Source organism: Ammospiza nelsoni, chromosome 5, assembly GCF_027579445.1.
Source record: "Ammospiza nelsoni isolate bAmmNel1 chromosome 5, bAmmNel1.pri, whole genome shotgun sequence".
Lineage (NCBI taxonomy): Eukaryota > Metazoa > Chordata > Aves > Passeriformes > Passerellidae > Ammospiza > Ammospiza nelsoni.
Window position 1 is genome coordinate 11236750 of NC_080637.1, and position 26723 is coordinate 11263472.

The window sequence follows — 26723 nt, forward strand, 5'->3', positions numbered from 1 at the left end:
ATGGGCAGTGGAGCCAGCTCAGAGAGCAGGGACTCAGCCAGGAGATCCAGAGAACTGGAAAAGAAACTCCAGGAAGATGCAGCCAGGGAAGCCAGGACAGTCAAACTACTGCTGCTGGGTAAATAGAGTAAAAATTGCTCATAATGCTTTTCCATTGAGGGGTTGTTTTTCTCTGGAATTACATTTTAGTACTGTGAATTTCTCACCTCTCACTATTTTATTTGAAGAAGACAATTCTGTAATATATGTTTAAAATATTCTCTTGGTTGTGGTTGTGGTCACTCATGAAGTCACAAGGAATAGGCTGGAAATGGCTGTGTCACTGCAAGTATTCAATTTTAAATGTTATAGATCCTTGACTTTGAATACTTCTGAGAAATGAAAATTTGCTGTTTGAATAAATACTATGATACAAACGTACAGAGAACACACAGCACACTTATCTGTTTTTTTCATGGATCTACATGCATTCCTTTGCAGGAGGATTAAGTTAGATAAAAGGTTACATAAAAATCCACGTGTCACAAGATATTGATATTGTTTATCTTCCAAAGTGTTTCATTCCATTTTTTAAAGAAGCAGAAAGTTATTTAGAATGGCTTTTTTGGATGTATAATGTAGAGTGCAATGAAAAGTACACAGATAAATATTCTCACAAACTACTGCTTTTAATCCCCACTATGATCAATTTATTAGCAGACAGAGGCTGTAATGGCAAAAGAAAAGACATTCCTTTTCTTAATACAGCTGTATTCTTGCTTTATTTTTTTCCCATGGTGATGTGCAGCTTACAAGAAATATCTGAGAGCACATTAACACCACCACAATATTTTTTTCTAACAGCCTCCTGTAAAAGTTAGCAGTGGTTTCTCCCAATGAATAGAAAAAGAGTCTTTGATCATTGGAGTGTTTCTCTTTTTGCCTTTCTTGTAATTGCAGTTCTTGCAAATGGTTTTAAACTGACATTTATTCAGACAAAACTAGATTAGATAAAGTAAACAACTCTGTTTTGTATCTTATGAAAAGGTCTATTTATACCTGTTAAAATCAAAGAACAATTATTCAAAAATAAATAGGAGAAGAACATGCAGGTTTCTCAAATAATAATAGGAAAGCAGAAGTTTGATACTCTAGATGTAAAATCAGTATTTGGATTGTGGCTTACAAAGCTTTTCAGTCCAGTTAAGGATAGTAAGAGTTTCTGTACCACAGTAACATAAAATATTGCTCCTAATGAGGAAAGCTTAAGTCAGTCAAAAAATCCCAGAACAATATTTTCATTTAAAATTCCATAAATTTAAAGTAATTTAAATTTATTGTTACAAAAAGAAATTGGGACACTGAGTTAGAACCAAGATCCATCTAATTCTGCATCCTGCCTTTGACCTTATCCAACCTTATCCATGAGGAAAAAGTAAGAAATCCTTTAAGAGGAATGTATAGGATAAAGAGGAATTTTCCAGATAAAGAGGAATTTAAAAGTTAAGCAGTGTTATCTTCAAGCTTTTGTGCCCTTACAGTATTACTGAAGGCTGCTTTACAGCAGGACACCAAGTAAATTACCCCCCCACTGAACATATGTATGCATTTAGTATTAAGGACTTAAGTTTTAAATGTTTCCTAATGTATATAATCAGTCTTCTTCTGACACTATTAAGAGCAGCCTTGAGATACTTTTAGTAAAATACTTTGAAATTCAATGCAAGCTACATGAAATAAACTTCTATTATGTTCATTTCCAACCTGAACATAGTTCAGTTTCATTAGCTACACAAGCACTCTTTTCACAAGACAAGATGATCGTTTGGATCTGAAATACTTCTTTATAAATTTTTACAATATCTTCCTTTACTAATATCACACATGATAAAAATTCAAATTTTTCAGTGGGTAATGTTTTGCAAGGCTTTTGTTCTCCTGAACAACAGATGAGAAAGTCTTCGTTAAAAATATATTGAAGAGACAGAAAAAAAAAATGTTCAAGAACTTAAATTTTCTTTTCTTAAAAAAATGAGAAGTGAATAAACTGTGTATCAGGGGAGTATTGCTCCACCAGAGTGAGAGAGTCTCATGAACATCTGGAGCCAGAGATGCTGAAGCAATGTGCAGAATGGGCACCACATCCTTCCACAAGGGCTGTGAAAATGGCCAGGTAGGAAAGGATTAAATCTACCATGATCAGATTTGTATCTGTTATCTTTCTATACCTCTGAAGGGATATCAAAAATTATAGAAATTTTAGAGTTCATAAATAAAGGGCAGTTTTATTCAAGCCAGCCTAGTCCTAGCTTTCTGCTCAGTCAGACTTAATGTTGCCTTTGTACTTCAGACCAGATGTCATAGTTTCTTTTTGCAATAGGCAGGTTGGTAGAAAATATTCAGAAAAAATGAGATTAATATCATAGGCTTTTCAGTGTAATCACTTACACCTAAAATGTAAAAAAACCCCCATGTATTCTGACTTCTTTCTGAGAGTATTATTTAAAATCTAGTGTGGTGTCTCTACAGCCTCCAGCAGATCCCTTTACAAAAAATAGAACTTCTATTCAGAAGAAAAGGCACTATGTTTGTTTATGTCAAGTTCTATGACCCAGACAAACACACTAACTGGGTTGAGGTGATTTACAGTTTTATGGCATGTTTTTATGTGCCTATAAACTGGGGAAGGGGGAAATTATGTGAGGATCTGACGTTCCTCACAAGCTGGCCAGGAGCCAGGAGCGTTAAATCCTCTGTTCTCAGTGCTCCCATGCTGCCAAAGCCATCCCTTCCCCCAGCATTTCCGTCTGGTCTCTGTGTATTCATACTTCAAAAAGATCAGGTTGTTTTTTGAGTCTGGAACAAACTCCAAGGTGAAAGTTTTATATCCTGTGTATCAGGGCTCTATCTGGCTGCCACATCACCTGTAATTTGTATTTTCTTGTAGGATGCCAACTTTCATTTTATAGGTGTGCAAAGTGCAGTGCACGTTCCAAACATGGCCAAAATAGCTGATGCTCACAGTGATGTTCCACAGAATAAGAACTTAGCTTCAGTTTAAACAATCACTAAAATTTTAACTTATTTATTTTCAAAGCACTACTCCATGTCTCATTGTCTACAGTCTTCAGTGTCAGGAGAAAAGCCACCCTCAGCAGAAATGGTCATCCTCACCTGTTGGGGCACAACTCACACAATTTAACTTAAACATCTGCTTCAGGGGAACAGAAATTGCAGTTTAGTTTTTGTAGCAAATATTTCTCTCCACTGACTAGAAGTCTCTGGTAAATAGTCTGAATGTAGAAATTTATAGTACAGATACTTTACACCAGTTAAATGAAACAGTTACTGTAGTATTGAACCTTAAATTCCTGTTACTAACACCTGGCCTGAAAACATGGAGTTTGGGCACAAAGCCCAAAAATCTCACTGATGGGAATATACTGATTTTCTTTTTTGGAGAGTGGGGCAGTATTTAAGGATGTTATTCTCTCTCAAGAGTGTTAGATCTTAGATTTCTTTTTCTCGAGTTTCTTTCTCTCATACACTAAGTTGAATCTCATAAGAGGACCAGGAAGATATGATTTCCATTCTAGTTCATAATATCAAGACTTCTGAATGGCACAGACAAAGATCAGACAGGGGTGTGAAACATTTTCTGATTTTATTTTGAATATTTTCCTTTTTTATTTGAATATTTTCTTTTTTTATTTGAATATTTTCTTTGCCTGCTTTTTGCAGATTTATGTAATTGTCGGTGAGTTTTATGACAGGTTTTAAACAAAATATTCAGCAGGGGTTTTTTATTTCCCTGTGTTTAATTCTGGAAAATTTTCTAAATGAAACCTTTCCTTCCACAGGAATAACAACTGTAAAGAGATAATAATTCTTTATCTGAGACACAAAAGCACCTTAATATGGAAGAACCTTCCTCAATGTGTCAGCAGATGCTAATCTTGAAAGCTTGTACTCTCCACAGCTATTCAAACAAATTCTGCATAGAAAAACAAAAATGTCAAATCACAGCTGAGGGCCTGGGTTCTGTTTCCCCTTGAATTTGTGAGATTCTCGCTGGGTTTCAGACACCTCTAGTTTTTTTTCTCAATTTTTGCTCTGCCTACATGCTGTAGTGTCCTGCAGGGAGCAGGCGGACCACTCCAGATCAGGAGAGGATTTGTGTCAGATTGCGGGGGGGCAGCTCCTTTGCAGCCTTGCTGCATGGCTGCTCTTCCTGAGCCTGCTCTTCAGCCCCAGGATGCCCAGAAACATGGAAGGCTTGGGACATGGTGGGATGCAGATCTGGAGCACCCAAAGCAAGAGGAGACGCAGGTTGCAGCCAGCCAGAGTTCAGCACCCGCAGAAGGTGAATGTGGCGTGCCCTGGGGCATGGTGGAGCTGATCTCTGGGAAGAAGTGTTGATGTCACCAGCAGTGGGGACATCTTGCAGCTCCCAGGAAGTTGAGAAACTTCCTTAATATCCCTTCAAGTCCTGCACCCAGGTCATTTAAGATGATGCTGAAGAGGGCCAGGCTGAGGATGGAGCCCAGTGGGACCCCAGCAGTGACAGCCAGACTTCCAGGCAGTGACTGGGACTTTTGTGCCAGTGTTCTCTGTGCAGTCATCCCTGTCAAAGGAATAGAGACAGAAATGAGGAGTAAATTTCAGCTAGATCTTAAATATGCAAAATATAGAATACGGTGATGACTAAAATAGGGTGATACCTGTCAGGTAGAGGTATAAATCTTCAGAGCTGACTGAGCTTCTCAAAACCCTAATTAAGTTCTTTCTGAGCTTCAGGACAAGACTGTTTGTCCTAAGTTCTTTTCTATTATTCAGAAAATCTAGGCTTGAAGAAGATGCCTTCAGCTCCCTGTGTAATCACTCTAGGTCTTTTGTGATGCACTTTTGCCACTATTTCTGCAAAGCAGATATCCACTACAGAAGGTGGGAATGCAGTCCTAACTCTGGTTTTCCATACCAGGGACTGTCCAAAGAAGGAGGCTACATGGTGAAGGGGAGGAATTAAAAAAGCAAGTGCAAATAAAATTATTCCTGACCTACTTCCTGGGGTGAAAATACAGCTACAACTAAGATGATACTCCATGGCGAAGCCAAAGTCTGAAAGTCACATGTTGTTTGGATAAAAGTATTATTGGATAATAAATTAAAGATGAGCAGAGATAGAAAATTGCATCCAAAAGTTATAAATTACATCTCTTTTTTAACAGTGTCTTTCAGATCTGGAAGAGAAGTTAATTTCTCTATTATGTTTCCTATCATCTTTCCATGAGATGAATGCACAAATTCTCAGTACAGTTTCCTCTCTTCCCTACAAAAAGTGTAGCAAACACTACCTCGTAGACAGGGCTTTACCAAGTTCTTCAGGAGGTCACTGAGAGGATAATAAATGATCTACCAAAAATTTGCATTTTTTCCAAACTGTGGCAGATGGCAGCATCAGCCCATTTTGCATGGGCCTGTTTTTCTCTTGCACTTTCTACCGTTCACATCATGAGTTTCAGAAAATGCTTTGAGTGTGGTTTGCTGTCTCTTGTGGTTCATTTGAGTAAATTAATCCCTGTCATTTGAATACTGTTACCTCTACAGAATGTGTTTGAAAAGTCAGTAATCAGTTGGTTCTATTTACTGAGAAGTCCTTGGTTAAAAAGCCTAGGCCTCGGATTTTGGTTCAGTCAGAAGTATTGGACACCATACCATGAGGGAAAAGGTAATCTGCCAAGAGAAAAGCTGTGATGAATCTTGTTGTACTTTAGCAGAGCTTTTGATACTGTCTCTCACAAGGGATAAAACGTCCATCTCACAGCTGGAAAAGCGAGTTACACAATGGGAGAGCAATGGGCTCCTGTGCCAGGCACAAAGGTGACAGGGAATGGGGACATGAGGCTGGGGACTGTCACTGCTGGGGTCCCACTGGGCTCCATCCTCACCCTGCTTCTCTTCAGCATCATCTCCAATGACTTGGGTGCAGAACATAAAGGAATACTGAGAAAGTTTCTCAACAAAACTAAATTTGGATGAGCTGTCAATTCCCTCCTGGGCAGAGAGGCCCTGCAGAGAGATCTCAACAAATCAGAGGGATGGGCAACCACCAACCACATGGAGCTCAACCAGGGAAAATGCTGGGTTCTGCTCCTGGGCTGGGGCAGCCCTGGATGTACAGACAGGCTGGGGAATGAGAGGCTGGAGAGCAGTGCTGGGAAAAGAGACCTGGGGGTGCTGGTCAGTGGCGAGTTGGACATGAGCCAGCAGTGCCCTGGCAGCCAGGAGGGACAGATCTGTCCTGGGGAATTCAGGCACAGCATCAGCAACCAAGAAAAGAGCACAAATTCTGGTGGTGAATATTTCAGTTTCTTTAAAATATGAAGAATATTTGTCACCTTGAGCCCTGTGTGCAGTTTTGGGAAGCACAATATAAAAAGCCAGTGAATTATCAGAGAGCATCCAAAGGAGGGCCATGAGGATGGATGGTGAAAGGTCAGGAGGGGAATCATTATGAGGAGCAGCTGAGATCTGTTCAGCCTCAGAAAAGGAGTCTGAGGGGAGATCTCACTGCAGTCTTCAACATCTTCCTGAGGGAAAACAGACAGTCAAGCACTGATCACTTCAAGATCAGTGGCAGGACTCAAAGTAGAGCATGAAGTTGTGTCAGGGGAGATTTAGGTTGGATATCCTCATCCAGAGGGTGGCTGGGCACTGGAACAGGCTGCCCAGGGCAGTGGTCTCAGCACCAACCTGTAGAGTTCAAGAAGTGTTTGGACAATGCTCTCAGGGTGTGATTCTTGAGGGGTCTTATTCTCTGATTCTATGAATCCTATCCCATGGATTCACAGAATTAAATTCTCTCTCCAGGTGTTTTCAAAACCCATCTCTTTTTTGGCAGCTCTTGCCAACCCTTATCACCCTGACTGACCAAAGATGATAGTCAGTCACGCGTGTTGATTTGCCATGGACACACTTTGCATTGATTACTCCCTTTCCATGAGATAAGAGGGCAAATTAGCGGTGCATAATCTGGCTAAACCTGTGCCCCAGTTCTTGAACTGGCTGTGTAAGCAAATGCCTGCACCTCCTCAGCAGCTGTGGGGTTTTCCTGCAGAATCATTCCCAAGGTGGAACTGGTGCACTGCTCTGCAGGTTTCCCACTTCCAGCCACAGAGCTCCATGGCAGAGGAACAAAAAACGGCATCAAGACTTTTGCTCATGTGCTGCCTCTGCATCATGACCTAGACCACATACAAATTTTTACACTCTGGTTTTCCAGTTGCTTACAGAAGTTGCCTTAAAGGGCATGGACCTGGCTCACTTGGCTACAAAAGGTCATAATACAAATTAAATACAAATCAGGTAATAATGGGACACTAAAAGAGGCTGTATGTTGTTCATGTTTTCCTGCCCATCTGCCAGAGATGAAATCAAAATATTATCCATATTTTATTTACTTGGTAACTAAAAATTCTGTAATTTTCTTTAATTGACTGAATATTCACTTATTTTCAAGTGTTCCTTTGCTTTTCATTATTAATACTTTAACCCTTGACCTTGTTCTTTTTAAATCCAAATGGACATTAGGGAGGGTTTATGCTTGGTACAATGAGAAACTAAGACATCTGTACCTCTCTTCATAGACAGAAAATTCTGTGTTCCAGAGAGTTATTTTTAATACTTGCTTCTTATTCATCTATCAATCATATCTTCTCCACATTCCCCTTCTGCAGGTGCTGGAGAGTCAGGAAAGAGCACTATTGTAAAGCAAATGAAGTAAGTATCTGAATATGCATATCAGCTTCGAATTTGGTATTTGTGGTATAAGCTGTCTAGCTAAAATCCTATTACAATATTTATGCTTATTTGAATAAAATGCAAAGAAACATCATTCAAATCAGGTTTCTATTCAAACACACTATAAACAAAATCACCAAGTGTCTGAGACACACAGGTGGATTGGTAGTCAAATCTGAATGACCAAATCATGCACTGGGGGCCCATGCATGGAGAGCAGGGAATCTGCTTCCTTGGCTTTGGTGGGAATTACTGTGGTGGAAATATGACTGTGAGAGACAAGCAGTGATAGCTGAGGCAGAACCTGTCTCCAGCAGATGCCAGTGAAGGATCTGATGTTTGCAAATCATCAGACCAGCCAAGACAACACATTTGTGCTGGATGCCCTACAGTATCTGATGATCTGTGCCTTGAAACCATCCTGGACCACTCTGTCCCTATAGCAGCCCTCAGCTCATTCATGTCCACCCCTGAATCTCCTGCTGAACCAATGTAAACTAACAGCATCCACAGCACTCTACAGCAAGTAGTTCCACAGTTTCATTACGTTGGTGTGAATCATCTCTCCTATTAATTTAATTTCATTGTATTTCAAGAGTAAATATCAAAATATTTGCATTGTACCATAGAACACAGAGTGCTTTCTTCCTGTTTTTTTGGGGGGGTGAAGTTATTTTTTATTTGTTTTGGTGGTATTTTTTTGTTTTGTTTTGGTTTTTTGGGGGTTTTCTTTTTGTTTTGGTTTGTTGTTGTTGTTGTTGTTGTTGTTGTTGTTGTTGTTGTTGTTGTTGTTTCATTGGGTTCCCCCCAAAATGGCCTCTATAGATCATTCTTGGTCTCCAGAGCTCCTGCTGAGGTTAAAAAGGTCTCCCACAGGCCAGGAGAGAACACATTTAGCCACTAACCTGCTAAATGTGAGCAGCTGCTACCCACAATACCATGGGTAGGGATTAATGTAAGAACTGCTTTTAGTAAGAAAATTATCAACACAAAAAGTTTTCATACATTAATCAATCTGGGAAAAAAAAACCAAAACAGGCTGTACAAGCTCATGTGCAGAAATTCCTGCTCGAAATTTGGACTGACTATCTGGTTACAGAGATATTGTGAGTGCATCATAAATGTACTGCAAGAATATTTGTAGCTGTTTGTTCAAAGTGCACAAATTCCCTCACACATTGAAGTCAGGAACTTCACTTTCCTTGGCTTCAGAAGAAGGTTGAATCTCTCTACACGTGTGCTGATTTACAATTTAGTTTGACAATATTTTCATATAAAACAGGTTACAACTAAATTCATACATGTTTTTTAAGGGCAGTGAAAATGCTAATTATGTATCTGGTTTAAATTAACAATCCACCAAAGTTCAAGGGACCATATTTACACTGATGGCAAATCCTCCTTTACTGCACAACCTGATAAAATATTGCTGGTGTGTCTAGTCTTATTTTCACAGAGAGGTCCAGGTCTGATTCCTAAACCTGTCCAAATACAGAAAAAATTACACAGAATTGCAGCTGTTAAGACTTGATCCCACACTGTAAGCACCAATCTCTTCCTGTGTAAAAATCAAGCAACCTGTTTATGAAATCAGTAATACCATTCTGGACTTAAGTTCCCCTACCTATTTATTATCTTCACCAATGCATTTTAGAGAGTTAAGTAAAAAATATTATGTCATAAGAACAATTTTCTACTATTTAAGCAACTCATTTTGTAATAAAGCAGATTCAGAACCATCCACCAAATACTTTGCTAACCCTTTTTGTCCAGTTAAACAGTAAATAAATTTATTACTGGTTTGAGTTCCATGCAGGAGACCTTCCCTGTTCAGCAAACCATTGAGGTGTGTTGTGTTCAAATCTTCCCCAAGCAGGGGCAAATTAAAGATTTTCCTCTGAACTGAGCACTTTAAGAAGGCTGATAAGTTTTAACAGCATGGAGGAAGGGGAGAACACTGCAAAGCTGAGAGTTAAAGACTTGTGCATTTATGACCTGTCAAATTGATCACAAATATAAATTATTTTACAGGAAAACTGTTCACAAAAATTGTATTTTTTCATATAAAATGTCGTTTTTTGGTCACAACCAAGGACTTTTCAAGGGATTTTTTTTCAGGTAAAACCCCCAATATTAGTAAATTTTTTTCAGTGAAGCATAAAGTTTTCTAAAGAACACTGATAGATGTTTACAAAAGAAATAATTTTGCTGAAAATACAGTTTCCAGCAAAATCATGGTAATTTTATAACTATATATTTTACAACATATAAAAACTATAACTATAATGGTATAGTTTATAACATAATTTTCTAATTAATAAATCACATTTTTTTCAGTCTTAATCAACGTTATATCCATCCACTAAACATTAAAAAATATCTTCTGATATTCAAAATACAGAAATGCTGCAAAGCCCTTGCAGCATAAAAAGATGAGGATGGTTATGAGAGCTACTAAAAAGAAAAAAAAACATTTCTGGAGCTCTGTGCTTCTAACTGCATAATTTCCAATGTGCAATCTAGCTTTTCTAAAACCAAGTTGCATATCTTTATGCTGTGCTCTTATATAGCAGTTTGAACCTTCTACAAATATTTCAGTGAATGAAAAGCAGAAAACAAAATATTTGGTAACTCATTATGCCTGTTGAGACTGAATCAAAGCCACCTATCTGATGGGAAGCCCTGCTTTTGTGAATAAAAGCCTCAGAATCCTCATACATAAGATGGGGATGGTCTCTGCTCCATGAGCTCCTCTTTTTTCTTTCTCCCAAATTCAATAGGACTCCTTTGAATCTTGCAGAATTCATCTGAATTCATGATGAAAACAGCATTCAAAAAAAAAAAAAAAGGCAAGGCTTCAAAAGAGAGTTAATAAAGTTTCCTGATCAAGAAGAGATTGGGAAAACATTTTAGAGAGATTTTTTTTCCCTACAGATGCCATTCCTACAGGAACAGGAATGCAACTTTTGAGTTTTCTGACATCCACAAATCAGAGAGATGTTAAGACACATCAGTTGTCATCTGGGTTTTGTGTGTGTTTATTCAAGTGAATTGTTTTCTGACAGGGCTGACTTGGCTACTCAGGTGTCTCTCTCCAGAGTGTATCTCAGGCAAGATGGGGCAAAACACCAAACCCCAAAGCCCAGAAATTCTGTATTTAACAGCCTTCATCTCTGACCAGCTGAGGTGAGGGAGAATAGAGCCTTGGTTCCAGCAGCCAAAGCAGTTCCAAGTCTGTTCACTGAGAGCATACCAGGCCAAAGTGGGTGAAGATTTCATCCTTTTCCCCAACTCATGGAAAAAAGATGTCTCTGAGCTGTGATATAATCTGCACACTGATTTGGAGAACTTCAACCACATGCCATTCCCCAGTCAAGGAGGATTATGACATTCTAATTCCTCTGTCAGAAAGATTACTGAAGCTGATTACTAAGGCTCTTTACCCTATGGAGTAAAATGTAAGTCTCTAAAGCCTGGAGATAATAAGACCTTGTTATTACTGTAGAAACTATATCTGATGCAGAAAGAAATACTCTTTTTTTTTTCTTGTTTTTTTGATAATTGCCTCCCAGTGCTGAAACATTTTTGACAATAATTTTTCTATCTAGGTAAGATTCTGGATAAAAATCAGAATGGCTGAACAAGCAGCGACAGCCCATGACTAATATTGCAGTTTCCAACAGTAAAACATTTGGGATCTAAGTACAGAAATGTGTCTTGCCTTATTTCTCCAGCGATGGGCCTGGCTCTTGTCCTAGACTCGTACTTTGTTTTAGATTAACCCCCAAGCAGAAAAAACAGCATCTATTCTCTCAGACTGGCTGCAGACAACTAACCTCACAAAGACAGAAACTGCTGCTTTCCTGTTCTAGCAGAGTAGGCAGATCCACCATTGAAAAATGCTTTTCCAAGGGCCAGATGGATTCAGTTCTTTCTCACACTGACTACAAAAGTGCCTGATCTAACTTTTCATTACTTTTTTTTTTTTAATGTATCCCATAAGCCTTTTTCTGTTGTTTATTTTGTCACCAGAATCATCCATAAGGACGGTTTCACCTTCGAGGAGCGCATGGAGTTCAGACCAATCGTTTACAGCAACGCAGTGCAGTCTATCCTGGCCATTGTCAAAGCAATGACTAAGTTAGGAATCAGTTATGAAAACCCTGGTAGAATTGTGAGTATGACACCCTTTCTCTTGAAATAGGTATTGGAACACTTTATTTTTTTTTTGTAATGTAATAGTAGAGATTAGTAGAACAAGGAGGATCTGGTATTTTCTTTATGACAGTGGAAACTGAGTTCCATTTGAGTTATATGTGACAAAATGTCCTCACTTATTTTTATATTCTCAAAACTGATGCCTAACTTTTGCATAAACTCCTATTTTGATTGCTACAAAAGAAATTTTCAAGTTGCAAAGACATTAAAAATAAAAAACAACAGAACCTTTTCTTAGCTGCTTAGCCACTTATTTATTGCTATTGGGAAATGTAAAAAATATTTTCCTTTTATGACCAAACGTTGGGGTTTGTGAGGACAGGTTGTGTAGACGTGCTGGGAGTGTTTCAGCCATTGCTGCTGGAACAGAGACCTCCCTGTGGTGTGGATGCACTACTGGCACCACAGGGAAGTGGCGCCCAACATTCCTGACAGAGCCAAAAATCCTCTGCACAGGCAGATGGAGGCAAAGCCACAGGAGGAAGACCTGTTTTCTTCTGTCAGTCACACTGAATTTTCAAGGACAGAAATAAAGGGAAAACTTTTCTTCTCCATGCAATGATTTAGTCTTTTAGCCTGTAATTCAGATCTTGCTGAGAATTTCTCAAATGCCTGTCAGAATATCAGTTGATTCCAGTTTTGGCAAATTCTGCCTAATCCCTAGAGGTTTATCTTGGAGGGAGTAACATCTGCTTATCTGAAAGAGCTGTACTTGCTCCAGAAGTACATTTCGTTATAATGACATGTGGTACTTTGACCTAAAAAATGATAAACAAAATCTTCAGGGGTCACTAAAGCTCATACAGGCGTTTGAAAAAATGGAAATTAAATATTTTCCACAAATGCAAGACATTCAAACAAATGTAACGAGGCCCAAAAGCAGCACACAGAAAACAGGGCAATGTAAATGTGCTGTACTGCATAAGGAGCCACCAACCACCCTGCTTGGCCCAAGCCAGGGCTCCAGCTGGGCCTTGCAGTGCTGGCCACAAGCCCTGCCTGGCTCAGCCCATCATCTCCTCCATGTGGGGCAGACTCTGCCTCCTCTTGCTGAGATATGTTCTCCCTGTGCCCCAATATTCAGTCTCTTTTCTCAACCCTGACAAACTTTCTGAGATATCTGTACAGGCTCACTCTATGCCAGTTTCACAGATTTCCTCTTTTCAAGGGACTTCACAGCACGGAGAAATTGTTAAATAGCCCAGTTTCTTATATATTTTTATATAATATAAATATAAATATAAATATAAATATAAATATAAATATAAATATAAATAATATAAAATATTACAAAATATAAAAATATTTTAAAATATTAATTTTAATTAATCTTATTTTAAAACATAAAATTGTAAAAATAAAATATAAAAAATATATTTTTATATGTATATATTATATATATTTTTATATATATAATTTCTTAGCATTATATATAACCAAATGCAGAAAACTCAGCTTTTTAAAGTTTATCATTTATAGCACAGACAGCTGACTCTTGTCATTGCAGAAAAGGCTGCTAGGACCACAGGTAAATCCAGCTGTATAGAATGTTTGCAGTGCCTGTCTTCTTTTCCCCCAGAATGACAGAAGAGAAACCTGCATATGATTTTTAGAGAAAATAGAAATTCTGGTCACATTTATTTGAATAGCCACTAAACATTGCCTTCTCTTCCAAAAACCTCAAAAACTTTATCTTACATTTCCCATAAAATCATAAGAAATTGATAAGCTTTAGTTGTTTTGATATAAGCAGTGATTTCAGCTGGACTTTGTTCTTGCTGTGTGATCTGGTCCAGATTCAGCTGCTCAAAGTCATCTAGTTCAAGGACTGGGATTATCTTGGTCCCCAAAGCAGTGTGCTTATCCATGTTCCAAGTCTGCCTGCAAAACATCTTAATGGTATGGAAAAGGCCTTAACACTTAATTTAAACAATATCTGTTCTGAAGAGTGAGGCAATTTTTTCTCTTTAAAACATCATTCCCATCTATTTTTGTGTGAAAATCATCTAAGTCTTTGCAAATACCGGAGATGAACAAAAAGTAGTAAAAATCAGGGTGACGATTGATAAGTTCAATCTGCTGCTATCTTTCTTTATTATTGTCCCGGTTTAGGACAAATTTGGGAGAGAACGTCCAAAGGAGTTCCTCTGGAAAGCAGATTCGAGCAGCCCCTCCCCCAAATGGTTCGGGAAAATATTTCCTTGGAGAAAAGTGGGCAAAAACCTGTTTATTTAACAGGCAAAGCATTCACCAGCACAAAAAATGAACAACATTAAACAATAAAAGCTCTTGCTGCTCCAAAAGCGATGACAGACTCAGAAAGTCCCCTTGGTGGGCAGTAGCTCAGTAGCTCAGCTCACCCAGTGTGTTATCAATCCCTCCTGCATTGGAAATGCTGCATCCCAAACCTGAGTGGGCCACAGGTGTGAGCTCCTGGTGCTCTTCTGGGTGTTCAGTGCAGAACAGGTTAAAACAGGTCCAAAGAAAAAGAAAAAAACACACTCCAGGGAACTTTTCTGCCTCAGCTAGCTAAAAACTAACTACAAGCAAAGGAGAGCTCTGTCCTGCTGTGCTGCAGAGAGCACAGTCCAGGAGAGGATGCAGGGGAGCAAGTGCAGTTTCTGATAACAAACTGCACTTCTTCGCTCCCCCCTTCTCTCCCAGAACCAGCCTTAAAGGTGCAAAACTTATTTCTGGGCTAAACAGAAAAATGGGGATATGAGCATCATAAAGCCATCCCAGGATATTCTGCCTCTACTTATTATTATTCTTATTACCAGGACAATTATGTAAGCACAAAAATCCACATAGGTTCCCTTTTGCATAATAATCAATGAACATTTACCCTCTACACCTGGAGTCTCTGAGCTCAAGATTGTAGGCCATGCAACACACAAATCCAGCCTGGTAGGTGGATAGCTGTAATCATTCCGTGATATGTCATATCTTGAAGCAGAGAACATTGCAACTCTTATCTTTCTGCTGAACAAGTGTGCACCCTGGAGACAAATGTGAGGCACACACGAGAGAGTGACTCGCTTCTGCTGATCCCAGCACTGCAGGAGGGCATGGGGGTGTAAATGGAGCTGGTGCTGCTTGATGTAGAAGGGCAATTATGCTGCTGTCCTCCCTCTTTCCAGTGAAGGCAATTTTCTAGTGGTTATTTCCTAGTTTTGGTTTTTTTCCTCCATGCCTACTCAATTTCTCTTTTTATTTTTTTTTCTCCATGCCTACTCAATTTCTCTTTCATAAAAAAAATGCAGTGTTTAATTTTTGATCTGTCTCTGACTTTTTATAAATTTTCCATAAACTGCAGTTCCTCTTGAGACATAAAGATATAACACATTCCTAAAATAAATTTGTTAAAAATTTTTGTGGAGATGCCTCTTGGTTTTGAATAAAACATACTCCCTGCCAAAACTGTCTGTCAGAATCCATTTATACTTTTGCAACTATTGACTGCAAGTCCCTTGAGTTGTCTACTTCTATGACTAAGAAGGAGCTATATTTTATAATTATCCCTTGCTGTGGCAGTGTATCAAATGACTCTTTTAATCATGCTCTTTATTTACAGTAAATTCCTAAGCTGTTAACTACTGAAAAGAAATATTTTTAATGAACTAGATTATTTAAAATATTTTCATTTGGCTACAAAAGGAAGAAATTAGAGAATAATATATTTAAAATATTTGGGATTTTACTCTGTACAGGTTTCTTCTTCCTTACATAGGGGAAATGCATTCACAAGCTTTATTCACTTTGTCACTTTTCTCATTGGGGTCAAAAGCTAGAATTTTTTTCTTATACACACATTCAAAACCAACTTTAGATATAGATTTCTGCATCAATGTAATTATAATACATTTAAATTTAAATGTCCTTTTTAATTTAATTTTTGATACCCTATTACTTTATTAATATAAAAGCCTTCCATCCAAGTTGGATGGAATGCTTTTATATTAATAAAATAATAGGGTATCTTCTTCTTCCCCACATAGGGGAAATGCATTCACAAGCTATATTCACTTTGTCACTTTTCTTACTGGGGTCAAAAGCTAGAAATTTTTTCTTACAAACACATTTAAAACCAACTTTAGATATAGATTTCTGCATTGATATAGTTATAATATGTTTTAAATTTAAATGTCCTTTTAAATTTAATTTTTAATACCCTATTACTCTCTTAATATAAAAAGCCTTCCATCCAAGCTGGACTATTTGTGAATGCCTATGGCAAGATGAAACTGAGCCCTCATATCAAAACAAAACAAAAAAAGATGAAAACTCTGTGTATCACAATTTCAGCCTAACTTTGGCACGACCTAAAGGGAAGTGAGCCTGTAAAAAGATGTTTACATGCACAGGCGAGCGTAGCAACCTGCAAAAACCAGCGAAAACGAGAAATTTTTGCCCTTTCGACTCATCACAAACCAAGCTCATCCTCAAGGAGGTGAAGGGGCACGGCGCGCTTGCACAATATTTACTGAAATTTCTCTTTAGGAAGACGAAAGGAAGCTGTGTGCCATGGCAACAGCTCTGGAGGATGGCAGCATGTCCCCGGAGCTGGTGGAGCTCATCAAGCGGCTGTGGCGCGACGGCGGCACCCAGGCGTGCTTCGCCAGGGCGGCGGAGTACCAGCTCAGCGACTCGGCGGCATAGTAGGTGGCACAGCTGCTCACAGCTGGATTCTGCAGCGCTACAGTAACTGTCCCCCTCGCAGAACGGCCTCTGGAAATCATTGCTGGCTAACCGGGAAAAATGAGGGGGTTGATGAGGTTTATAATGTGTCAGAAATGTTTAGGCGGAGAAAGACGTGAAAGCAAAGTTTCAGAAACAATTTGTGTCTGTGGGTTTGTTTGAATGGTTAAAAAAAAAGAAGTATTCTCCTTCTGAGTATTTCTAAGATTGACAAAATTTTGGAAAACAGCTTAGGTTTTATCTAGAGTGATATTTTGTGTATGTTGCAAGATGCTAAATATAAGTCAGGAGGAAACAATAAAACCTTTCCTCTAAACTAACCCAGCTGCAAGGACAGGTGTTCCCTGGGCCTTTACCACCTGAGCTGAACCAGAGGTGCTCTCCAAGCCTGACATCCCCAGGTCCCTTTCTGAGCCCTGGAGGCACCAGGCAGATGAGCAGGGGGCTGACCAGGGCTGCTCAACCTCACCCCCATGCAGGATCACCATCTAGCCGGGGCACATCTCTCACCTCAGATGAATCAGTGACTTCAGACTTTTCAGGAGCCCCTGGCTTGGCCCCAGTCCTGCTTGGCCCCAGTCCTGCTTGGCTGCCTTCTCACCGGGCTCATTCACTCCGGGAAGGGAGGTGTCAATGGGTCAGAGTCTTTCGAGAGTGCTCAAGTCTGACTCCAGACCTTTGTTCCAGCCGAGGTCCATCTTCTGAGACCCGCAGGTGGAGACTTCCCCACTCCTGGAGCTCCTCCTGCAGGCTGAGGGCGCCTGCAGGGTGGGGCATTCCAAGGTGTTAGGTGTCCCTCCTGCAAGGCAGGAAAAGAGAGGCATCATTGAGTGTTGGACCTCAGGAGGCAACCTGAATTGATCCAAAGTTCAAAAATTGTAGATATAGTGCAGGGAATGTGCAGAAAAAAATATTAAAAATTCTTCATCTCTTTATATCTTCCAAACAAGAATGAAGATCTTTTGCAAGAGTCCTAAACAAAGAAAATATTGCCTATGTTGATTTGTTGATTTGACAGCATTTTATAGCAGTGTTGTATTTTTATAAGGATGGTACAAAGCAATTTTTTTCTACAAAATCCCTTCTGACAGGTTCTGCTGCCATTCCCATTAAAAGCCCATAACAAACTAGTCATAATAAGTAAAAGGAAAAATGCCTCTTAAATTTAAAACAAAATTTAAATCCTGTTTACCAGCTAACACTCTTCTGTGTACCCTCTGCCAGGCAAATAAGGTTTGTTGTCTACAAAGAAGATAGAAGATCATAAATTAATTCCCTTTCAGTGTTAATGTTTGTGTCCTGAAGTAGGTTTCAGTATTTAGGGAGGTTAATATAGGTTGTGTCTGTAGTTATTATTTATTGCTAGACTTACATTAAAAACAGCTACAGTGAGATGTTTTCAATCTGCTGGAACATTTCTGCTAATTTCTTGGAAATCCTGCTTCTCTGGCTTCATCTTTTGGTACCTGATGCTTCTAAAATTCTAGCCTTTGGCTCTGAATCATTAAAATCAACTTAATGTTTGCCCTTACTGCTGGGCTTCTAATGATCAGTTCAAAGTCAGCTACAATCAACCATCTAACGCTGCAGTTCAATGTCTTTTAAATCCCAAACCCTGTTTCTCAGTGCCTGTGAACCAGCTCCTACATAGAATCTTGATTAATACTGAGTAAACTCTGACTTTCTGAGTTTATGTCCTCTGAGATTTCTCATTATTAATTCATGCTAATGAAGTCTGATCACTGCTTTTCCTTTGTGTGTTTTAATTTAAAAAAAATTACTTCTTCTGAATAATAGAAAAATTCCCTCTTTGTCAAATTTGGCTGGAATTTCTCCCTTAGACTCACCTGGAACTATTTCTGTTTTAAAATGGAATGATGGGCATGGAAGGGGCAAGATTGGGATTATAAATGGTGGCTTTACATGTCATTGTAGTACATGGTGAATATTGCTAGCTCAGTAATTTTCCTGTCAGGGTAGGAGTCCTGTCACCTCATCCAAGCCAAGGAAAATCAGCATTTACTGACCCCCAGCTTCCATTCCCTCCTTGCCCAGTGAGGAGATGATCTGCAGTCTCCCCTTGGAGCTGCCTAAGGCTCTGGAGGAGCCTAAAATTGCCTCCTGCTCCTTTAACTGCATAATTGACTTGGTCTAATTCTTTATGCAATTACAATTGGCTGTGTTGAATTGAATTTAGGCATTTGTGGCTAAGAACTGTCAGAACTTTATTTTATATTCAAGTGTTTATTTTAGTGCTTACATGTTTTATAAATAACAAAATGTCTTTTGTTTCTGCCTTTCACAAAAATGAGCTGAGTTTGCCTCAGGCTCTACTCAGAGAAACAGAGCTATATTGCTTTTTTTTCCTTTCCCCAACAGATTGTTTCCTGGCCTCAAATAATGGGAAAACATTGAATTACTTAGATCAGGTTCAACACCCCTTGCAGACTGGATACAGTTTATTCAACTTAAAATAGGAAAATCACATTTCCAAGCATTACTTGGAAATATCCTAATGAAAGATTACAGCATTTTAAATTTTTTATTTTATTTAATTTCATTTTCTTCTTCTTCTTTTATTTTTAACTTACCGATCTATTAAATATTGCACACAAGGATGATGATCTGTGAGGTTTCTTTTGGAAGGTTCTGGTTAAACTGAGCAGCAAAACTTTCTTCTGGGTTCAGTGTAGAGGCTGTAGACTTAGTGTAGAGAAGAAAAAAGAAAGCATGGAACCTAACAGCCATTAGAGACACCGTGTTTATTTGTCAGAGACAGGAGGCTTCAAATAGGAAGGTACCAAGTGGACACTGAAAATGCTTCAGCTATTGTGTGGCTGCTTGCTTTTGGCTTTGTTCTTTATTTGAACATTGGTAGCTAAACTGCAGGAAGTTACTCAGGCATCACCTTTTTCTTTTCCTTTTGCCAACTCATAACCCCTCTGCACAGATTCCCAGAGCAGCCAGCAGGATTCAGAGGCTCTGCCCAGCCATTCAAAGAAAGGTGTCTGCCCCTATAAGAGACAGGAAAAGTGTTGGGCAAAAACATGCCTCAAAGATCTGGTTTGGGTTCTCATATAATGTAGATTTTATTTGTGTATACCAGAAATAAAAGCAGATAATCCACAGTTTTTCAAGGGCTCTTCAGAAGGGGATTCTCAGCTTCATTTAATCTTTTGGTTTTGACTAAAAAATATATTTTTTTAAAATCACCATTTACCTTCTTGTTGTAAATTGAGAGGTCTACAGAGAACACAGCCCTTTAAAGTGAATTCCTCAAAAATTTTATGCCCTCCTTTTCACTTAGGAAGGAAAACACTGTTGCAACCAGTCTGACAGCTGAGACGATTCCTTTTGCATCTGCTGCTGCAGGATATTTGTGGTTCTTGCCCTGAGGTAGCAATTCCCACTTGCTGAGAGAAAATGGCCAAAACCCCTTTGCTGACAAGGTGGTTTTCAACCATCCTTAGGGAAAATATGGATTTTCCTTAGCTGCAAATCTAAGAAAGATGTTTGCTATGTGCAATTGAATTACACTTCTATATACAAGGAGAAATAAAAAAAAGTCTGAATTGTGCAACTCAGTTGTATAAAACCAACAGTACTGTATTTAAATTTGTATATTGCATAACATATTTAAAAGGGGCTCGACATGGAGTGATTATGCAACGGACATTTCACTTTTTGAATTCACCAACCACCATTTCTGTCTCACCCTCCCCAGTTACCTCAATGATTTGGACAGGTTGGCAATGCCAGACTATGTCCCCACGGAGCAAGACGTCCTGCACTCCCGAGTGCAGACAACTGGGATCATAGAGACTCAGTTTTCTTTCAAGGATTTGAACTTCAGGTATGAAAGCCACATTTTACTCTTTTCTTGGGTTTTATTTTTCTTAAGCATTTTCTTTAATCTCTTGACTTATTATAACACAGGTGATGTCATTGTGATATCATTGAATCCAGTCTTATATAACATTTTCACACAGCTGAAAAAGCGAGATATTTTATTATCAGTACTCCAACTCTGAGCATATAATTGACCAGTACAAACAGGTCACAGAATACTAGGTTTTAAAAGGGCATTTTTACATATGCAAATGTCTAAAAAGCTTTAGTTATATCCTGCCATTTGAATAATTGTGCCATTTATAAAATTTGCCTACTTAAATGTCCTTAAGAGCATGCAAAAAGCATTTGATTCCTACCAATTTGCACATACTCTCCACCTTTCACTCTTCTTTTGAGAATGGAAATAACGGCTTTTAGCACAGGAATGCACTACAGTTGGCCAAAAAAAAAAAAAGAAGAAAAAACCAATCTGTCCCATGGGGAATTTCAGCATTATCAAACATATCTTCATGCTCATTTAAGAAGAAAACCAAAATGCTCAGAAAAAATTTTGAAAATAATGCCTCTGAGAAATTTGACTGAAATGTTTTACACTTTCAGATATTCAAGATCTAGCTATGCTTGGTGAACCAATTAAAAACATCTAATTGCACATGAAAATGGATTTGAATGAATTATTATAATTTCAGAATTCTATAATCCTTTTCTCTGTGGACTTAAATCCATTTAATTCTCAATTTAAAAGCTGGGGCACATATTGAGGAATGCAGTCTAGACAAGAAACTGCCTGTAGAGACAGACAGATTTAAAAAGCATGAGGTTTATAACTTTTACATTTTTCATTTGGCTTCTTTCTTTCTCCTCATGTGCCAATTAAGCATTCCCCAAACCATCTATGCTACCACACAGATGCTTGAACACAACAGAGATTGCACATACAAAATGAGATCCTGAAGTAGATGTCTTACAAATAAATTATTATCATCTATCAATATTCTGGTCACTCATGAAAATTCATGATCTGCCCTAAAATGCTACAGTGCAATGTCATGGACATCATCTTCTTTTTTCTGATTAATGTATTTCCAGCTTTGTTCATTGGAAATTCGAATGCCACCAGTTACAATCATAGTTCATGTATGAAATCAGCTCAGGGTGGAGAAAGAAACCACCAGAGGGAAATCCTCATTGACAAGGATGATGTCAGCCCTGATATGTGAATATCAGCATTAGTGTTTGGGTCTAGCTGAAATGCAGCACAACTGGGAATTGAGTTTACAAAATTTAGTCTGCAAAATTTAGTTTGCAAAATTTATTCTGCAAAAAAGAGGAAGGCACTTAAAGCCACCACAAACACAAGCCCCACTGGTTTTACCCTCTGCTGTGCATCACAGTGGTGTTATGTGAGTAAATTCATTGGTGGTTTCAGGGAGTTGAGTAATATTAGATAATATTAGAAAAAAATCACTACCAAGGAGTCTGAGGGGTTTGAGCTGCTAAAGGGGTGCAGAACAATTATAAATCCATGTTAACCAGCCAGGAACTGCTGCTTTGCATTGCCATAGCAATGCAAAACAGCTGGAGGATCCTGATGTCTCTGCACCAAGTTTGATAAGTACCATGGAAACATCTCTAAAGAGAGGAACACTTGCACATTCAGAGTGAGTTTTGGCTGATGTGCTGTTGGGGCTTCAGGTCACAAGCCATGCATGGAAACAAAAAACCCATGAACAGATGCCTCATTTACTAAACACTTGTCCCTTTACTGAACTGAATGAGACAGAAAACATTTTGTAACTGTGCAGTAAAAGTCTAAATCCCAGCACTGCTCCCAGGAACTGAATTACAGTTGCACAGAAAACATTGATTTTTATTTGCTCCTTGCTTAGCAGTTACTTTGCTGGTTTAGCGCAATTTAGCTTCTGTGTGCTCTTCAATTTATTTCACTAATGTTGACTTAAAGCTTAGAACATATTTAAATGTTTTTCAAAGGAGATCTGATCTTCATAGTTCTTCTTCTAGTGTCCTTTCTATTGGTGTGCTAGGAACAGTTTGAAATCAGGCAAGCTTTATTTTAATCTTCAGACCTCTCTGTGTGTACCACTGAAGGAGTAGATAGCTAATTCTGCATCTGCAGCTAAGCTTTTCAAGAGCAGTACTGGTAAAATATAGAGATTTCTAGACTAACTTTGACTATCTTGGTAAAACAAACTCATCTCATTTTCTACCATTTATGGAGGGATTTTGGTTTTACATGTGAGTGTGTTAAGTTCTGGGCTGAGAATAGAGAAGCAAACTAAGGTTAGTTCAACCAAAACTCCCCTTAAGCACTGCCTCTGGCCTTGGTCTTGTCCTTTTTAACTGGGTTCTCTTTAATATTCAAAGGCCATATGCTAAAAGTTCACAGGAAGTGAATACTGATTCACATGATTACCAAAACTTTCCTGAAGAATAAATTTTGTAGCTTTTATTATTTGTTTTCCTGCCATAACCCTGATTTCTGTTATACACCACAAATCAAGAAAGGCATGTAATTATAGGTGACTTTTGAATACTAATCAGAGACAAAAGTGAAGATATTTTATTTGTGCTGATCCCATGGTTCAGTAGACCTCCTGAACTGAGTGAAGATATGCTTGGAAGAATGTCATTGCTATTATCAAAATCTTGCTCCACAAAACCTTCCTGATTTCCAAAATAATTCACTTTTATTGACACCCAATTAAAAAAAAAAAAAGATGAAATGTCCCAGAAAAAGAAAAGATTACCCCTCAGCTGCAGAAACATTTCATTATGAGCACTGAAAGGGTTTTTCTTTCCCTAAAAAGGAAGAAAAAATACAAAAAATAACCTTTTTTAACATCAACTGCATTGCTGATGGCGGAGGAAACAAAGGATTAAGATACTGCAAAAACCAGCATTTCAGTAACAAATTATTTTTGCTCTGTTTACTATTGACATGATTGCTCCTTACTGAATTCCATTATATTCATTGCTGTAAGAATTGTTTAATTTTCAGATACTGCAGGATCCAGAGATCTAATGCACATTCTTGAAGGAAGGAGTTATCCAAGGGGGGATTAGGCTTTACAGTATTAAGTTCAACAACAGGAGGCACAGGGAAAAGTCATCATGCACACTAGGAAACAGAAAACCTAAGGGCAGGATAAATTTGATTTTTTATGTTTTCCCTGTTTTCTAACACACTTGAAAAATCTTAAAGTTTGGCACCTTTTGTTTCAGAAAAACAGTGAAAAGAAAGCCCTAGCCCTTATCACTGAAAAACTGCAAATGTAAGTGGGAGTTTTGGAAGTTAGGGCTAAGGGCCTTAAGTCACAGCCAGGTGAGCCCAGATGTCTTTGGATCCCATAGAGAGCCCATATAAAGTTCATATGATTCTATCCAAAGGTAGTAGCAATTCCTGGCAAAGGTGGAAGGAAATCATTGCAGGGAAGGACAGCCCTACAATTCCCTCTGTACAAAGGAAAGGGCTCCTGCTCTCCAGGAATTGCTGCTGAAGAGCAGCCAATGAAGGTGGAGAGACCCTCCAAAGTGGGATGCAGGTCATGCAGTGAGCTCAGATGGCAACATCTATTCATGCACAGCCAGGGGGCAAAGTGTGACTGGCCTTCAGTCCTGTGTCTTATTGGTCAATGTCAGTTCGCTGCAAGCAAAACCATTAAGTAATAAATGAGACTGTATTTGAGGGTTTTCTATCAATGTCTCAGAACTCTGCCCTAAATAAATCCTAGCCTGCAAGTCTTAGTCCTGCAGTGAGCCCCATTTCCTCAACACTTCCTTTTCTGGGCCCCTCAGTTTGGGAAGGACATTGAGATGCTGGAGCATGTCCAGAGGCTGGTGAGGGGCTTGGAACACAAACCCTGTGAGGGAGCTGGGGGTGTTCAGCCTGGAGAAGAGGAGACCCAGAGGTGACCTTATCACTCCCTACACTCCCTGAAAGGTGCCTGTGCTCAGGTGGGGTCTCTTTCTCCAGGCAGCACTGACAGAACCAGAGGACACAGTCTGAAGCTGCATCAAGGGAAATATAGGTTGGCTATTAGGAAAAAGTTTTTTACAGAAAGAGTGAAATAGTTCTGGAATGGTCTGCCTGGGGAGGTGGTGGAGTCACCAACCCTGGATGTGTTTAAAAAAGCCTGGATGGACGTGGCACTGGGTGCCATGGTTTAGTTTAGGTGTTAGAGCATGACTTGGTCTCAATGATCTTTAAGGTCACTTCCAACCTGGTGATTCTGTGAATTCTGTGAACACAAAGTGCCACACGTAAGTGCTGACTATTAATCCTACATGCAGGTATTTAAGCCTTTTTATTTCATTTTATACCCACTACAAAACCATGAGTAACAACATACAGCACTCCTTGACCTTTTGGGGTAGAAACAGACCAATATTTGGGAAAGCTGGGTATTTGTCATTCATCTCCATTTGAGCTCTGTGCATTAAAAGCATGGCTACATCCTTACGAGTGCTTTACATTGTACATATGCTATTTTCTCTGCAAAGGATGTTTGATGTGGGTGGACAACGATCAGAGAGGAAAAAGTGGATTCACTGCTTTGAAGGAGTCACTTGCATCATATTCTGTGCTGCACTCAGTGCCTATGACATGGTTCTGGTGGAAGATAAAGAAGTGGTGAGTCAGAACACACAAACAACCCCTTTTTGCTTCTAAGTTTTAATGTACTCTCTGATGGTACATTCCCATTGTCCGATAACAATTTAAAGGCTATTACACTCTATTGGTTCTTTCCAGTAAAGAACATCTCAGTAAAAATTATGCATGGAGATGAGATTTTTCAGTCTCATGTTTACCTTTTGCATCTCAACAGAACAGAATGCATGAAAGCCTTCATCTGTTCAACAGCATCTGCAACCATAAGTGCTTTGCAGCCACTTCCATTGTGCTGTTCCTAAACAAAAAAGACCTCTTTCAAGAGAAAATAACAAAAGTTCACCTGAATATCTGCTTTCCTGAGTATGATGGTAAGTTTGGAGTGTTCAGAAGAAAACACATTCAGATGTTTTGTGTAGGCCATGAATGAAACACTGACTTTGACTCATGTCTCCTATTTATAAGCATTTAAATACTAAACCTCTTACCTAAGAATCTTCTCATGAAAGAATGGTATGAGACAGACACAGTTAGAATTCAACTCATCTCACCTACCAACCATGATTATCCTAGAGTGGGTTCATTTCTCTCCCTTGAGTTCTTTATTTCTGTCCATTGGTGGTACAAGAAGCTAAGAGTTTAAAAGTTTCAGGTGGCTGAAGGGTGCTGTGATGGACTCAGCCAATAATTCAGTACAAGTCAGTATTTTATCACTCGCACACACGTCACAACTGAATCCAAAATTTTTGTTCCCATTTTAAGAACTCATTCCATACGGGAAGTCTGTCTCTTTTTGTATGTCACAGTAGTGTCTACTGGAAATTTAAAAAACACCAGATGTTCCCAGCTGATGCAAGAGAATATATAAGGCTGTGTCAGAAATTTCCAGAGAAAAAACAGTATAGATACAGAATTTTCAAACCTAAAGTATGAAGTTAAGTCAAATAGAAAGAAAGGGGGAAAAACCACAGAAAACATTATTTCTTCTCTTTTTGCAGTTGTGAGGAAATACCAGTTGAAATTTGTCTTTTTATTCATTTACTTTTCTTTCTACTAGGACAAAATACATTTGAAGATGCTGCAAACTACATCAAGAAACAATTTCTAGACTTGAACATAAGGAAAGAAGATAAGGAGGTATATTGTCACTTGACCTGTGCCACAGACACTCAGAATGTCAAATTTGTTTTTGATGCAGTCACAGACATAATAATCAAAGAGAATCTGAAAGACTGTGGGCTTTTCTAACCATTCATCCCCTCGCTCAGAGCTTCAGTCCTCTTTCCTCTCTTCATCTGATGTGATGACTGAAATAGAAAAAGAAATCCTCTAGGTAAGAAGCAATATCAGCTAGGCACCTGTTAGTATCAGTGGAGTGGTAGGTACAGCCTAAGCACTGCAGACCAACAGAGACCTTCCAGATATCATAAGGAGATTTTAAAAAAAATGTCTTGTTCTACAAAGATGACAGCTGCTGATAAACCCTGCTGGAATCAAAGTCACATTCCTATTTAAATCAATATCATAGAATCATAGAATTCTTTGA

General features: G+C 38.7%; 1 protein-coding gene across 1 annotated transcript; it reads left to right on the top strand.

The window, feature by feature from the left end:
• On the top strand, nt 1-26425 carry GNAT3 (G protein subunit alpha transducin 3). Its single transcript, XM_059472253.1, has 8 exons — nt 1-118; nt 7716-7758; nt 11812-11953; nt 16498-16655; nt 20420-20548; nt 25069-25198; nt 25395-25548; nt 26235-26425. The coding sequence occupies exons 1-8, from the start codon at nt 1-3 to the stop codon at nt 26423-26425; spliced, it is 1065 nt and encodes a 354-aa protein (XP_059328236.1).
• Nucleotides 26426-26723: the final 298 nt, after the last annotated feature.